Below are 14,223 nucleotides of genomic sequence, written 5' to 3'. Positions count from 1 at the left end.
AGGTGCTGGATAGGGTTAAGATCAGGGATCAGTGCAGACCAGCCAACACCAGAGTCTGGGGAGGTGAAGGGAAATGATGGTCAGGTGACTACACTGTAGTACTGCAAACATTTCAGACATTACGATAAAGTCAATGTCTGCACTACACAGTGAAGACTAACAGGATGAGAACTGCCATGTCCTCACAATGGAGTTACAGAAGACACACACTTCAATCCTCAGCAATGAAAGATCATATCAAGCTCATATGATTATGTAAAAAACATTTTTTATTTTCAGTGAAAAATCAAACAAAATGTGGGCTGTACTTTTATATCAAATGTTGATCAGGACATCAGGACAGTTTGACAAATGATTCCACGTCTCTACCAGCAAAACCACTTCTTGTACCTCACTCAGCTCTATGCACAGGAAAAAAAATGAAAGTTTAATAATGCTTATGATGAGTGCCTTTCAAACAAAATGTGCATGCATTGGTTTTCATTTAGTGATAATCTAACAGAAAATAAGTAAACCAGTCAGCACTGACATTACAACTGATTGTAAAGAGCTTGTTATCGCTCTGTGACAACGAATGATGATTTCCAGAATGTACTTGTCGTTGCAACATGTTCCACTGAGGGAGAGGTGGAGACAATAACTGTCTGAGTAATGACTCCAGCTCAGCAGTCATGGTTCATGTACCGAACAGGATTTATTAGTTCACTCATACCACAGACGCTGAGCCGCTGCATCTTCACATGGTCCAGCAGCCCTTCTTAGGTTTACTGCTCACAGATGTTGGTCTAGAGAATACAGTAAGGATGTCTAAGGTCAGAAGGAAAAGGACCTGTGTCTCCTCATCTCACTCCGTCTTATCCCATCACAGCTCATTTTTCAGATTGCTGGCACTGTTCCCCTCAAAGTCAGGCTTCTTGCTCTCCGTCTTCTTCTTGCTCTTCTTCTTGGCATTGACCTCATTCTGCTGGTTAGATGTAACATTGTCCTTCTTACTAGCCTTCCCAGGAAACACCTGTCCCTCCACTGTGACGTCCATGCAGCGGTCCTGGGCCACAAGGAAGTCTTTGACCTCCCAGGCCAGACTGCCGTCCCGCAGCATGAAGATCACTCTGTTGGAACCCACCACAAACCTGCAGGAGAGCAGGCGGAACACATCAGGTACTGTTCATTAATATGGACTACCCTCCACCTCACTTTACTGTTGTTTTCAGTGAGTGTATAACATCCTAATTTGATAAAAACAAACTGCTAACCTATGCTATATTTGATGTTCCAGTGAGACGCAGTGTTGGAATGAGAAGAGAGGAGAATACATGTGAAATATGGAAATGATATGTTAATGACTGTTAACTGCAGTGAAATGTTGAAAAGTATGGGACCAATTCAACCTGGTGACACCTGATCAGGAAGAGCAGTGATGAGTGGATGAAACCTCATGCTGTACAACATGTGCCACAGTCGAATACGTAAGAGTCTCACAAAAGTCAGAACTCCTGCATCTGACTGACACTGGCCTCTGCTTGTGCAATGTTTGGAATATGACTGATTGAATAGGAATGAATCTATGAATCACTTTGAAAACAAGGGATGAAATGGTCTGGAAGGTTTTCCCTATGAAATTGTATGTTGTGTGTATACATATATATACATAAATATATATACACACAGACACACACACTCACATATATATAAATTTAATACGTTATAAAAAGTCACAAATAAGAACTAAGCTCTCATTTGGTAATAAATTGTAAAACATGATTAGAAGTTCTAATTTTTGGTCACCTGATGTATATTCAACAGACTCCATCCGCTGATGAACACCTTGAGATGTAGATTACTAGTTAGTCGGCCTTGAACACAAATATGCAGGCTATTTATACATCAATGAGACGAGTCAGCTGTGTCAGTGCTGCGGCTCCAGTCTTAACCAGCTGCTATACTTTCTATATACCATCAGGTGTCACTGTCCTCACTATGTTTAATGCTCCAAAGCTTCAAATCTCCTTTCAGAACAAACAGGAAGACAGCTCTAAAACTTCATCAGGATTTGCTCATGCGTAACAACCAAATTACATTCTAATAGCTGATAACAGCACTAAAACTATTAGTTGGTTAATTGGCTTGTTCGCCTGACAGAAACTTAAACAATCATTAATAGCAGGCCATGTTAATAAGTATTAAATCTTCCCTCTTGAAAAGCACCTAAACAAAGTTCTTGTTAATGTTAAAAGAGTTCAGTGAGTAACTACCTCTGAATATCAAAGTTGGCGTTGAAGAGGCTGCCCTGCCACAGGCCTGTGATCTCCTCCGTCTCTTTCTCTGTGGGATTCTCTGACACTGTAGCAAAGACCATCAGAGTCCTGCCCTTCTTGGACATCTTAAGCAGATCCTCTGGCTTAGAGGTGTCCACCTTGGAGAAATCGATGGGAGGGGGGGACCTCTTGTGCTCTGGAAGATCACCTTCCTCAATGTCATCATCCTCCTGTGGAACAAAGAGTAAAAATGATGTGAGTCACGAGAGGTTAAGCTGGCCAGGACGAGATAAAACACTGGATAATACTGAAAGCACCTGACTGCCACTGTCTCACTCTTCATCTGTCTGAGAGTGCTGATTGTGGAAATCAGCTGTGGTTGGTCTTTGTTATTGTTTTTCTATATTTATTAATGTAGGTGTAGAAAATCCCTCTCTAACTTCCATTGTTTTGTTAGGTTTTAAAACCAAACATTGAATTATTTTTTTTTTATAAATTGTGTATAAATGTTTGGGGAAACAGTCAGTTACTGTGCTAACTGTGTGAACAGTTTTCAAACAAACTAAGAAACAAGTTTAAATATTAAGCACGCATATATTTAATAAATGCTGATTACACAATAATAAATCAGTTGTAAATAGTTATTACTGAAATACTAAATAATTTAACACTACACTTCAAAGGTCTTTTTTCTACCCAAGTACTGTTGACACTTCAATAGTGTTGCTAATAACAAGTCTGTTCTTTTTCTTATGTAACATTTTGGATATCAGACTGTTCTTCGTCTCAGTAGTTTATATTGTAGTGTTGTTACATTTACTAAAACTTCTTCCACCACAGTCCATCCAGAGAGCACAGCTGAAGAGTAAGGTAACAGTACAGATGAACTGCTGCTGTAGTTAACGTTATGAGCACCATGTTGTTAATGACATACTAGTTAAAGACATTCCTAGCTAACGGCTAGGCTAGTAGCTAATGTCTGCGGGCTGACTGAATGAAAACTGTCACGTCAACGTACCTCCCATTGTTCCAGGAGCCGTGCCATATCTGCATCATTGTAGTCTCGGATATCTTTCTTTTTCTTGGTCTTATCTTTGCTGTCAGCCGCTAAAATACAAAGCAAATAAGTGCAGAGCAGGAGCACCGCACATCTCCACCTGAAGTCAGACGCCATGTTTACAGATGGTGTGTTCTGATTGGCTCTGGAGTCTGCCGGTCACAAGACGGGACAGGCGCGTCAGAGCAGTAAATTGCCGACCGGCGGCACGCAGGCCATTTGAGGGAATTTCAAAATAAAGCCAGAACTTTCCAAACTTTCCGCTCGTTCCGCTGAAGTTGTTGTATTTGATTGTTACGCCATAAAATGCCTTAAATTAAATTTTCACACTTTCCATTCATTTGGAGCTTATTGCAAACGTTAACACGCATATGCCACAGATAAAAGCATTTTAAAGCATGCTGATTCAAACCTCAGATTCACATGATATCCACTGAACCGGTCACAGATTATTAACTATTTACCTTCCTCTTGTTGCATTTTTTTTATGTTTAATCCACGTTATATTTAATCAGATTACCAGGCACAGGCTGGCTGGTACCAACAGCTGTTTGTGGCTAAATAGGCTTCAATACCCCTTCACAGACACCAGAGGTGACAAAGTGTACCAGCTCTAGATTGAGTCCAGTGCCCGCTCTGTGTGTTGACAATGTGAACATGGTTCAGTCTCTAGATTGTACACTTTGTGAACTCCCACACCCCATATCCCCACTGCACCTCCCACAGAATACCACAGAGAAAAACTCTAGTGGCTGACCAACCTAACATCATTGGATTGTGAAATTCCCATGACCCTCCAATTATCTGTGAACAGATTCACTGTTCAACACCCTGGATGAAATCCTCATTGTTCCCCCTTAGCTGGGCATTTTAAAATATCCTACAGTCTGATTTTTCAGACTCAAATACACGGTTTCACATAAAAGCAAAATGGTTCACTTATTAGGAGGAAATAGTGCATTTATTGGGAACTATTTTCAGCAGGAGATTAATCCAGAGTTCCAGCAGCAGGATGGTGTATGTGGGACTGAGTCAAAATAAACTACAGTGTGCGTGTGTGTGTGTGTGTGTGTTCATGAAGGAACATGTCATCCAGTGCAACATTGTGGCTCACTGATGCGTTTTAATTGTTTTTTTGGAAACGATGGAGCTGAATGACACAGAGGAAAAAGAACCTGTTTATCAGGCTTTGGATAGACACACAATACTTATTAGTGGGATCAGTTCATTGTTGGTTTGTGTTTGTACACAGGATTTTCTGACAGTAAGAAAAGACATCCCCTTTAAATACAATAGTTTTAAGGAGCTGAAATTTGCTGCCATTCCTGTGCTTAATTGTAAGATGTTTTTAGTTTTCACTTTCATGTGAGCATGAAAAAGGTCACAAAGCACAACAATAGAAACATGACTGTTAGCTGGAGCCAGGAAGGAGCCTCCGTCATGTTCTGAAGCAGGAAACACAGTGGATGATAACACAGAGGCCAGTATTAGACTAATACATTCTTACTGTAACTCTGCTGATATGATCCTGAATTTAAACCGAACCATTATTTTCCCCTCAGTGAGCATGGGGCGAGATTATTGAGACACTGTTAGAGAGCAGTGTGCGAAGGCCAGCAGAGTTCACGGGGTCGTGGAGATCGGAGATCAGCCTAGCTGACACAAACTGTAGAGCTGTTTCCTCTCTGGCCGACTCCACCCAATGGCACTGTGCCCTGTGCAGCTGCAAGTCCCACTGACAGTTCAACAGCACTCACATTCACTCACAGTGTGTTCATCACAACCTCCTACCAAGAAGAAAAGAGGGTCTGTTACCGTGCAACATACCTAAGCTTTATCATTCCTAATGTACAAAATAAGAAGTCTCAGTCTGAAAACAGTTGTCGAACTGATTTGTTTTTGTGTTTAAAATCATTTTAGAAGAGACTGGCGTCACGTTTTGTATCAAAACTATTTAAAACTTTGCTTTATCACCCACATTTGCATGAAAGACAGAGGATATTCAGTGTGAATTACACACAAACAAATACTCATACACTTAGACACACGTCATCATATATTAGTTTGCATTGTACCCAGAAAACATGTACCATTCCTGTAATGTTCCCCCAAAGTGTCAAGCTGAGTCATGTATTTCTGTATATCTGTGTATCATATGACATAATATAAAATCTTTGCATGAGTATTTCCATTTTATGTCACAGATGTTCTGAAACCCAAAGAGATTTGTTTTACAATGACAGAGGACAGAGAAAAGCAAAATCTCCTCACATGTGAGAAGCTGCAACCAGCAAATATTTGTCATACTTCCTTGACAGATCCCAATTAACTGATTTAACTAATCAATAAGTGCACCCCTAGTGGACACACTGTGCAAATGCAAGTGGTAGATGGTAACCAAGCACGTTCACTCAAGTACTCTTGTACAGTTTTGTGCTTGATGCATCAACAAGAATGATAAAAGCGTAAGATGACCTGCCTCAAAAGGTGCAACAAAATGAGAGGAGAGTGAGAGAGATAAGAGTAAAGCACAGGCCTGAGAGGAGGTCTAACACCGCAAAACAAAGTGACACCTGTGATGCACAGCACGGGGATCTTTAAGCCACCCTACAGGTTATAAAACGTCTGGACCTCAACCAGCTATTTTAAGTACTGGTTGTATTTTGATAATAATAACCCACAACACTGTGAAAGTGGCAATACTGCATAATGTATATTGTGATGGTAATTATTATGACACTTTTACTGAAGTAGAATATTGAATGCAGTACTTTCAGTTGTAACAGGATACATTTACATCATTCTGCTTTTTTTTAATCTGAATACTTCTTTCAGTTCTTGAAACAGGCCTATGGTCTTTTTATGTACTTTGTTATACTGACCTGGAAAACAAAATCTTACACTGATGAATAATAGTTTAACTCAATACACATTAGCCTTTATCAGTGTGCTGTGTTAAAGAACACATTCAAGAGGCAGCAACACAAACACAATATTTTGGTTTTCACAGTTTCCTTCTCCCACAGTGGTCGCTTACATACAGACACGCCCCTCCCATACTAAAAACTGACTCCCTTTACTTTTAGCTCTTCCTTCAACTTCCCATGATGATTTCATCCCCTCCACACAGGCGCTCAACAGTTGTGTTATTCACCTTTCACCACACAAAAGAAAAACTACAGTGGGATGTTCTGAGGCAGTGAGCAGAGGGAGATAGCCATGCTACTTGCTCCATGTACCTTTGCATGAAAAAAATGTGCAGATATTCAATATTCAATATACCCAGTCCTACATCTAATGTACACTAGATTTTTCTAATTCAGAAAATGTCCAGCTCTCCTTCTGTTTGCCCACTTACACAGAGCAGCATGCTTGCTTGAATGAGTTTGATGGTACCTTAAAAAAATCAAAGAACTATCCTTAAAGAATTTGACAGTTGAGCATGGAGTTTTTTTCATCATCCCTTTTTACTTCCTGTTCAGTTTGCTTGTCACAGTGCCAATCCTGCTGTTGTGTCGAGGGATGATGTGAAACAAGGCTTGTGGTTGTAGAATTGTTGCAGATGTGCTGTGTGATCCAGGCAGGTACCATTAGAAAATATATGTAGGGTGACTGATAAGTATTTGGCCTAAGGTAGAAGGAGATGAGTTATATGGTTCATTCAGCTCTTTGAGTGATTCTGCAGAGACTATGAAGTTAATAACTTTTGCACTTTTTTTAAACTTAACTTTTTGTTATGAAGTGAACTAAGTGTTTACTCAAGGAGGCTACTGTACTTTACCAAAGAATTTCCATTTCATGCTATGTCTTACAATATTGCACATTTTACACTACAGCAATTATTAGACAAATGTAATTAGTGGTAACTTTGCAAACTGAGATGTTACAGACAAAATATATCATCATCTTATGAAATTATGATTTATTTATTTTTTGCCACAGAAGAAACTACGCTACAGTATATACAGCAGATGGTCATCTTGATAAGCTATGACAGAAAGATTTGCATTAATGTATTAGTAATAATCTAATCTAATCTAATCTAATATAACATTATGCATTATGAGTAGTTTTAATTTTGATCTTGCTGAAAACACATATGTCATTTTACTTAAGTAAAATTTTCGAGTACTTTGTCCATCACAGCACTTTAAAGATACACAGAACTGTAACAATTCTGCCATAAAACCTGGCAAGGTCTGTAGCCAGGATATTAGAAATGCTGTGGTCAAGTCTCACAGTAAAAATTTGACCAAACGCTAAGAATAAAGAACTAGACAATTTCCCTTTGGGAAATCGCGAGAGTGGTGCATTGCACTGCTAGTAATGTTGTGTGCTTCGCAAAACCCAGTATTGACTATTGTGTGTGTGTGTCTGTGTGTCTCTGTGTGTGTGTGTGTGTGTGTGTGTGTGTGTCTGTGTCTGTGTTTGTGTTTGTCTGTGTGTGCCTGAGTGGGTCTGTGTCAATACTGGGTTGTGCTTCGCACAACCCAGTATTGACTATTGTGTGTGTGTGTGTGTGTGTCTGAATGTGTTTGTGTGCCTCTGTCAATATTGTGCGGTGCTTCTGCACTACACAATATTGACTGTGTGTGTGTGTGTGTGTCAGTCTGTCTGTGTGTGTCTGTGTTTGTGTTTGTCTGTGTGTGCCTGAGTGGATCTGTGTCAATACTGGGTTGTGCAAAGCACAACCCAGTATTGACTATTGTGTGTGTGTGTGTGTGTATGAGTCTGTGCGTGTGTCTGTGTTTGAGTGCCTCTGTCCTGTGTGCCTCTGTCAATATTGTGCAGTGCTGGCGCACCGCACAATATTGACTTTGTGTGTGTCAGTCTGTCTATGTGTGTGTCTGTGTTTGTGTGTGTCTGTGTGTGCCTGAGTGGGTCTGTGTCAATACTGGGTTGTGCTTCGCACAACCCAGTATTGACTATTGTGTGTCTGTGTGTGTGTATGAGTCTGTGTGTGAGTCTCTGTGTGTGTGTGTGTGTGTGTGTTTGTGTGCCTCTGTCAATATTGTGCGGTGCTGGCGCACCGCACAATATTGACTTTGTGTGTGTCAGTCTGTCTATGTGTGTGTCTGTGTCAAAAGGGGGCTGTGCTATGCACAGCCCCCTTTTGACCCCTATAGTTCTGCTGTAGTTTTAATTACAAAGACAGAGAGACATAGAGTTGTTACAGGGAGAGAGAGAGCCACAGCTCTTGCAGTCACGGTTGCCATGGGGATGAGCTTTCCCGCCGCTGAGGCAGCTCACAGGTGCTCTGACGAGCTCATTTTCGGCCGAATCGGGCCTGCCGAACAACTGCTATCCATGGAAAAACAAAACATGGTATGGCTAAACAAACGGCACCGTCAAAGAGACAAGACTTTAAGGAAGACCTGAATCTATTTTTTATGGCCCTACTGTCTAAAATGTGGATTTTACAGCAAGTTTCAAAAAGGGGGACTTTCTGCTTTTCTCCAAAAATCCTCTGCTCGATTAACATTGGAGTCAATGGAGCAGTTGAGAGCTCCTCTTGTCGCTCAAAGGCACGCCAAAGAAAAACTGTAAATCCTACAGAAAAAGTGAACACATTGTGAGAGAGAGGACAAGTGTGGCTACAACTTTGGAGAATTTCACTGCTGTAGAGTAAAATTTGTGGCCGTAGTCATCGTGTAAAGAAAAAATTTCAGAGAGTTTTTTTAAAGCCTCTCCACTCTAACCTACCACTCTAGCCTGGAACATTCCGCAATACACACTCATTGAAAAGCCTGAATTTTTTCAAAATCACTCATGATCAGTTAGAGCTCACAGTTTAAAAACTACACAACTTATGAAAAAGTTGAATACACCCCGAATACACGAGACTTGTGTCTACATTTTACAGTTTGAATGGTGTTTCTAGGTGAAAGTATGCCAGAGCAGTTGATGTTTGAAAAAGGGGGAGAATTTGCGACTTTTTTGAAAATTTCCCATTCATTCTCTATGGGAAATTTTTCGCAGTTTTTTGCGAATAACTTTGCGAAACGTGAATATTCTGGAGAACAAAATACAAGCACACCGAGTCCGATCGAGCCGCACGTTTTGATGTATCATTTGTTAGTGTGCGCTCAACGGTGTGGGACGAGTTACGAACCGAAAATTGGGAAGGAAGAAGAAGAAAAAGAAGAAAAACCGGGAGAACAATAGTGTGCATGCTTTGCATTGCACACTAGGTACCTCTATAGCTTTGCTATAGAGGTGCCTAGTGTGCATGCAAAGCAATGCACCACTAATTATTAAGAATTATTTTTTTAAACGTTGTATAATTGTATTAAATATTCTAAGTGCTGTTTTAGAAGCTTCTCACACTGTCTGGAAAAAGAAAAAAATTTGGTGGAGAAATATTTATTCAATGAATCATTCATTCATTCGTAGGTGTAAAACTAGTATAATTTCTTCAGGGAGAGCATTAGAAATATTGGAGTAAGCCTATAAAATATCTTAAATATCAAGTTTTGCAAATTCTGCTCCACTATATGAATAAAAGAAATACCCCAATATATTTTTAAGTGTATAATCAAAAGTCTCCTCCAGGTTCCTAAAACTACCATAATTTCCCAAAGGACAATACCGAGGACATGAGCTCGGGTCCTCAGTGGTAGCTGTAGCCCTGACTGCCAGCTTACTCTTTGGAAACAGTAGACCTGCTTTTATTTTGAACACACAAGCTTCCGGTGTAATTATAGCTAGCAGGGCTAACGGCTCACTTGACGCAGCAGGGATGTCTCATGGCAGAGCAGCAGCCAGTCCTGAAAGTAAAAGCAGTCGTAAAACTCCTCGGAGCTCTTCGGCAACCGCGTAACTAGACTATTCCCTCGCGACGTCGTTAATGTGGGACAGCGAGCAGCTGACAGACATGGCGGAAAGTTAATTCTTAGCGAGGGGCTTCTTGTGTTGTTCCGTTGCTACAACTTTGCTCAGTCCAGCAGCCGTTCAGCCGCGACCACACCCTCCCTGCTTCCTCATAGTACTGTAGCGGGAGCGCGCAGCACGACTTTGAATCTCTGGGAATAACGGCCGCTTCTTCCAGTTACGTTTGCGCTTTCGTGACCGGGGAACCTGCCAAAACAAGAGAGTTAAATGTCCAAGGACCAGCGACCGGTATGGATATGAGAAACGACTCCCCACAGAGGATATGCGGGGCTACACACTCTCTGGTCCCGAGTTAAGACGCGGAGGAGGAGGTGGAGGGCGGACAGACGGACGATGCATATGGAGTCGAAGCGACCGGAGCAACTGCTAGCTTCTAACCCAGGGCTCTGTTTGAAAAAGAAGAGGTTGAAAGTGGATTGAGGGGTTTGTGTTTTTGGACTGTCGCACTTACGGTGGATTTTACTTGGGAGGACTCATGAAACGATGGTGCTGGAGGGAAACACCAGTCTTCCCGCTATCCACAAGAGCTGCCCGGGTGTTGCCCCGTTTGTAACCAGCATGAGTGAGCCAGGCCGGTCAAACTCATTGGGAACAAGTCGGACAAGATCTGGCTGCTGTGTCAGGCTACATGCTCCGATGCAAGAGAACACAAAATGATATCCTATTGATTCCAGTCACAGATAAAAAAACAAAAAAAGACTAAAAAGGCATGTACTAAATGTTAAGGTGATGTTTTGCTGGCTGCAGTCATAAAAGACGCCGAGAAAAAGGCATCAGAGATAGCACAGAGGCAGTTCAACACATGTAGACCCAGTTTTGACATTATTTTCATTATTCTCAATCTGCACTTTGCCTTTTACAAGGCACCTTGGTGGCACTGCAGCTTGTGTGATTTATCCTTTTTTTTTTTTTTTTTTTTTTAAATCCAAATACCTGTGAATCTGTTCCACAGAAACCTGGGACTACAATGACAATATTGACTTGTTTAATAATAATGGGTTATAATGGGTTATGTTGTTCAGGGCATTTAAATTCAGTTGAATTCATTTAAAAGTCAAGATAAAAGCATATAACTTATAACACTGATTACTCAGAAGTTTGGTGGGATTTTGATCAACTGTGTTACACGGTAAACTTACTAATAACCAAGGCAGGTAACTCTGAGAATATGCCGGATCATTGTCTAGACTTTTATTATAATATACTCTGGTGACACGTTCATTAAGTTGATGGGGAAGTTGATGTTCAAACATAAGTGAATGCAGTAATTGAATTGTGCTTTTTCTACATGTTTACATTGAGAATCCATGTCCTGTGTGTCAACATATAATGTACAGTTGATTATCTATAATCTGAAGGAATTTAAGTAAGACTGTTTGGCCAGTTGTTATTTAAAGGGGTTTGTAAAAAAGCAGTGAGGGGAGGCTTATCTTTGAAATGTCTTAAACAGTACAATGCAGTGTGCAGCAGCAGAAAACTATTAATAACTGAACCCCTCCAGAAGAGAAGATCGACCCCCCCACCCCCCCACCCTCACCCTTCCTCACACACACACTCCCCTCCTTATTATGGCTAGTGGTGGTTCCGGCAAATCGGCTAGCGAGGGATCAACCAGCACACCCAGTGGCAGTTTGCAGCAGAGGAAGCGTCTCTCCTCCATCTGTGACACATGTAAGGGCAAGATGCAGCTGGTGGCTGACCTCCTCCTGCTGTCCAGCGAGACCAGGCCGGTCATGACCTCTGAAGGTGTGGCGGTGGCAGACACCTTCGACCAGTGTCGCGACACGGTCATCGCCAGGACTAAAGAACTCTCTATTCTCACCCACGACATCCAGAGCCAGCTCAACATGGGCCGCTTCACCGAGGTGGGGGACCGCCTCTTGGAGATGGCTGACCTGGTGGTGTCTTTGACTGAGTGCTCAGCCCACGCCGCTTACCTGGCAGCTGTGGAGACCCCCAGCTCTCAGCCCTGCCTGCCGGGTCTGGTGGACCGATACAAAGTGACCCGCTGCCGGCACGAGGTGGAGCAGAGCTGCAGTGTCCTCCGAATTACACCCCTGCCAGATCTCACCCCCCAGGTCCTCCTCGAGCTCTCTCAAAACATCTCTACCAACCTCAAGACTCTAACGGACATCTCGTCGCTGGCCAGCGAGAGGTCCAGGGACCGCTTTGCGAAAGAGCAGTTCAAACTGAGCGTCAAGAGCATGAGCACGAGCGGGACGGCCTTCCTGGCATGTGTTAAAGAGGTGAAGACCCAGCCCAGTGAGCTCACCAGGAACCGCTGCGTCCTTTTTAGTGCTGCCCTGGTCCAGGCTGTCAGCGCCCTGGTTGGGTTTGCCACAGAGCCTCAGTTCCTGGGAAGAGCTGCGAGTATCTCCGCTGAAGGGAAGGGGGTACAGACTGCAGTTTTAGGGGGGGCCATGAGTGTGGTTTCAGCCTGCGTCCTCCTCACTCAGGGCCTCAGGGACGTTGCCCAGCATCCCGAGAGCAGCTCCAAAATGGCAGACTACCGGGAGCGTTTGCGTAACTCGGCGTGTGCTGTGTCAGACGGCTGCACTCTGCTCACTCAGGCACTCAGAGAACGCTCCTCTCCAAGGACTCTGCCGCCAGTCAACTCTCATTCTGTGAATTAGTTTAGGAAGAGGCAACGTGATTCTCCGGTCTCCTCTGTCCTATTTTTGACATACCAAAGAGACTCACTTGGGTTATCCCTGTTCATCAGGTTTAGAATCAGAGTAACATCAGAAGAAGGCTGCCCACGGGTCTGTCCACGTGGTCCAAGTGTGTTGGAATGCAAAGGAGCAACTGAAACATCCGCTACAGGGCTCTGTGTCGCGCTGGATGTGACTCAGACCGTGTTAGATATGGACCACTTGACCGCTCCAAGCCTGACCGGGCCTCACCTGACAGCCCGCTCTCATGTGCAGACAGCGGCCTTCAAACCTGAAAAGTTTACCTCAGTTTTCAGCTCCGGTGAAAACACCAGCCTTGATGATGGATGTAGCCTCGCTGTGTGAAACTATGGTTGGCTGACCTGCTCAATTACATGTGCTTTGTGAGATTGGAAAGAGTGATCTGAGTGTCTCAATGTTTTTTTTTGTTTTTTTTTTTTCAACGTGTGAATTCTTAATTGGTAAAAAGCTGCTGAGTGTGTGCCATAGGTTTTACACTATTTACCAGACTTCGCATAGTATTTTAAAGTGTTTTGATCATGCATGTAATGGAGTATTTATTTCAACTATTAAAAATGTTGTTTCTGATATGTTGTTGTTGTTGTTGGGCTAATGTGCTTTTAAAATCCAAATTGATGTAAAGCATCTGTTCACTCACAGAAAGAAATAACACAGTGTGTTACCTCTGATCAATCTGTCCATGCTGGTAGTTTAGTTTCGTTTGTCCAGGTTTTCAGATTTAACAGATTTCTGCTTCCAACCCAATCTAATCTAATCGAGGTAAATGAACCAAAAATTAGTTATAACATGTAACTAATGACTTTAGTAATGGGTAATAAAACACTGCTCTGTAGCTGACTTACAAGGCATTACTAAGAAAAACTGTGGCAGGTTTTGAACATGCTGTTAGTCCTTTAAAACGATCAAGTAGACTGGATCCTTTACAAAACCTTCTGCATTCTTATTTATGGCTTGTTGCTGGTGTGTAAAGCCTGAATAAATGAAGTATTTACCATTTAATTCAGTATTTACCCTTTTATACAGGGTGACTCATCAGGAAATGCTACCAAAACTTTATCAGCAACAAGTTTTGAATACACAACTTCTTAATTCAGGAAAGGATCTTAATCTTGTGAGTTATCATCAAATATTATCATCCACCAGGGTCTGGGAGCAGACTCTGTGACTCTATCTCACAGAACTGGAGTAAGATTGTTCAAATGAAAACTAGCATCAGCTGCTGATTCACCATTAGTGCTGAGGCTGAGATCTTGGAGCCTCACAGTTATCTTAAAACATGGACAAATAATACCACAGCTACACCCTTCAAAATAAATGTCCTGGCAGT

General features: G+C 42.2%; 2 protein-coding genes across 2 annotated transcripts; one reads left to right on the top strand and one right to left on the bottom strand.

The window, feature by feature from the left end:
* Positions 1-248: 248 nt before the first annotated feature.
* On the bottom strand, positions 249-3,433 carry mesd (mesoderm development LRP chaperone). Its single transcript, XM_041040334.1, has 3 exons — positions 3,274-3,433; positions 2,253-2,485; positions 249-1,130 (listed from the first exon to the last, which is right to left on the bottom strand). Exons 1-3 carry the CDS (start codon positions 3,427-3,429, stop codon positions 863-865), a joined length of 657 nt encoding a protein of 218 aa, XP_040896268.1. The 5' UTR covers positions 3,430-3,433; the 3' UTR covers positions 249-862.
* Positions 3,434-10,033: 6,600 nt separating this feature from the next.
* On the top strand, positions 10,034-13,465 carry tlnrd1 (talin rod domain containing 1). The gene has a single exon (XM_041043113.1). The coding sequence runs from the start codon at positions 11,772-11,774 to the stop codon at positions 12,834-12,836; it is 1,065 nt and encodes a 354-aa protein (XP_040899047.1). The 5' UTR covers positions 10,034-11,771; the 3' UTR covers positions 12,837-13,465.
* Positions 13,466-14,223: the final 758 nt, after the last annotated feature.

This window comes from Toxotes jaculatrix, chromosome 1, assembly GCF_017976425.1.
Source record: "Toxotes jaculatrix isolate fToxJac2 chromosome 1, fToxJac2.pri, whole genome shotgun sequence".
In the NCBI taxonomy this organism is placed as follows: domain Eukaryota; kingdom Metazoa; phylum Chordata; class Actinopteri; family Toxotidae; genus Toxotes; species Toxotes jaculatrix.
Note: the sequence above shows the minus strand (reverse complement) of the source record. Positions and strands in the feature narration are given on the sequence as shown.

Coding starts and splice junctions, on each gene's coding strand:
- mesd (XM_041040334.1), bottom strand. CDS start 3,429: ATGGCGTCTGACTTCAGGTGGAGATGTGCGGTGCTCCTGCTCTGCACT. Junction 2,486..3,273: donor GGCTCCTGGAACAATGGGAG/GTACGTTGACGT, acceptor TTTGTTCCACAG/GAGGATGATGACATTGAGGA. Junction 1,131..2,252: donor GCCAACTTTGATATTCAGAG/GTAGTTACTCAC, acceptor GCTCTCCTGCAG/GTTTGTGGTGGGTTCCAACA.
- tlnrd1 (XM_041043113.1), top strand. CDS start 11,772: ATGGCTAGTGGTGGTTCCGGCAAATCGGCTAGCGAGGGATCAACCAGC.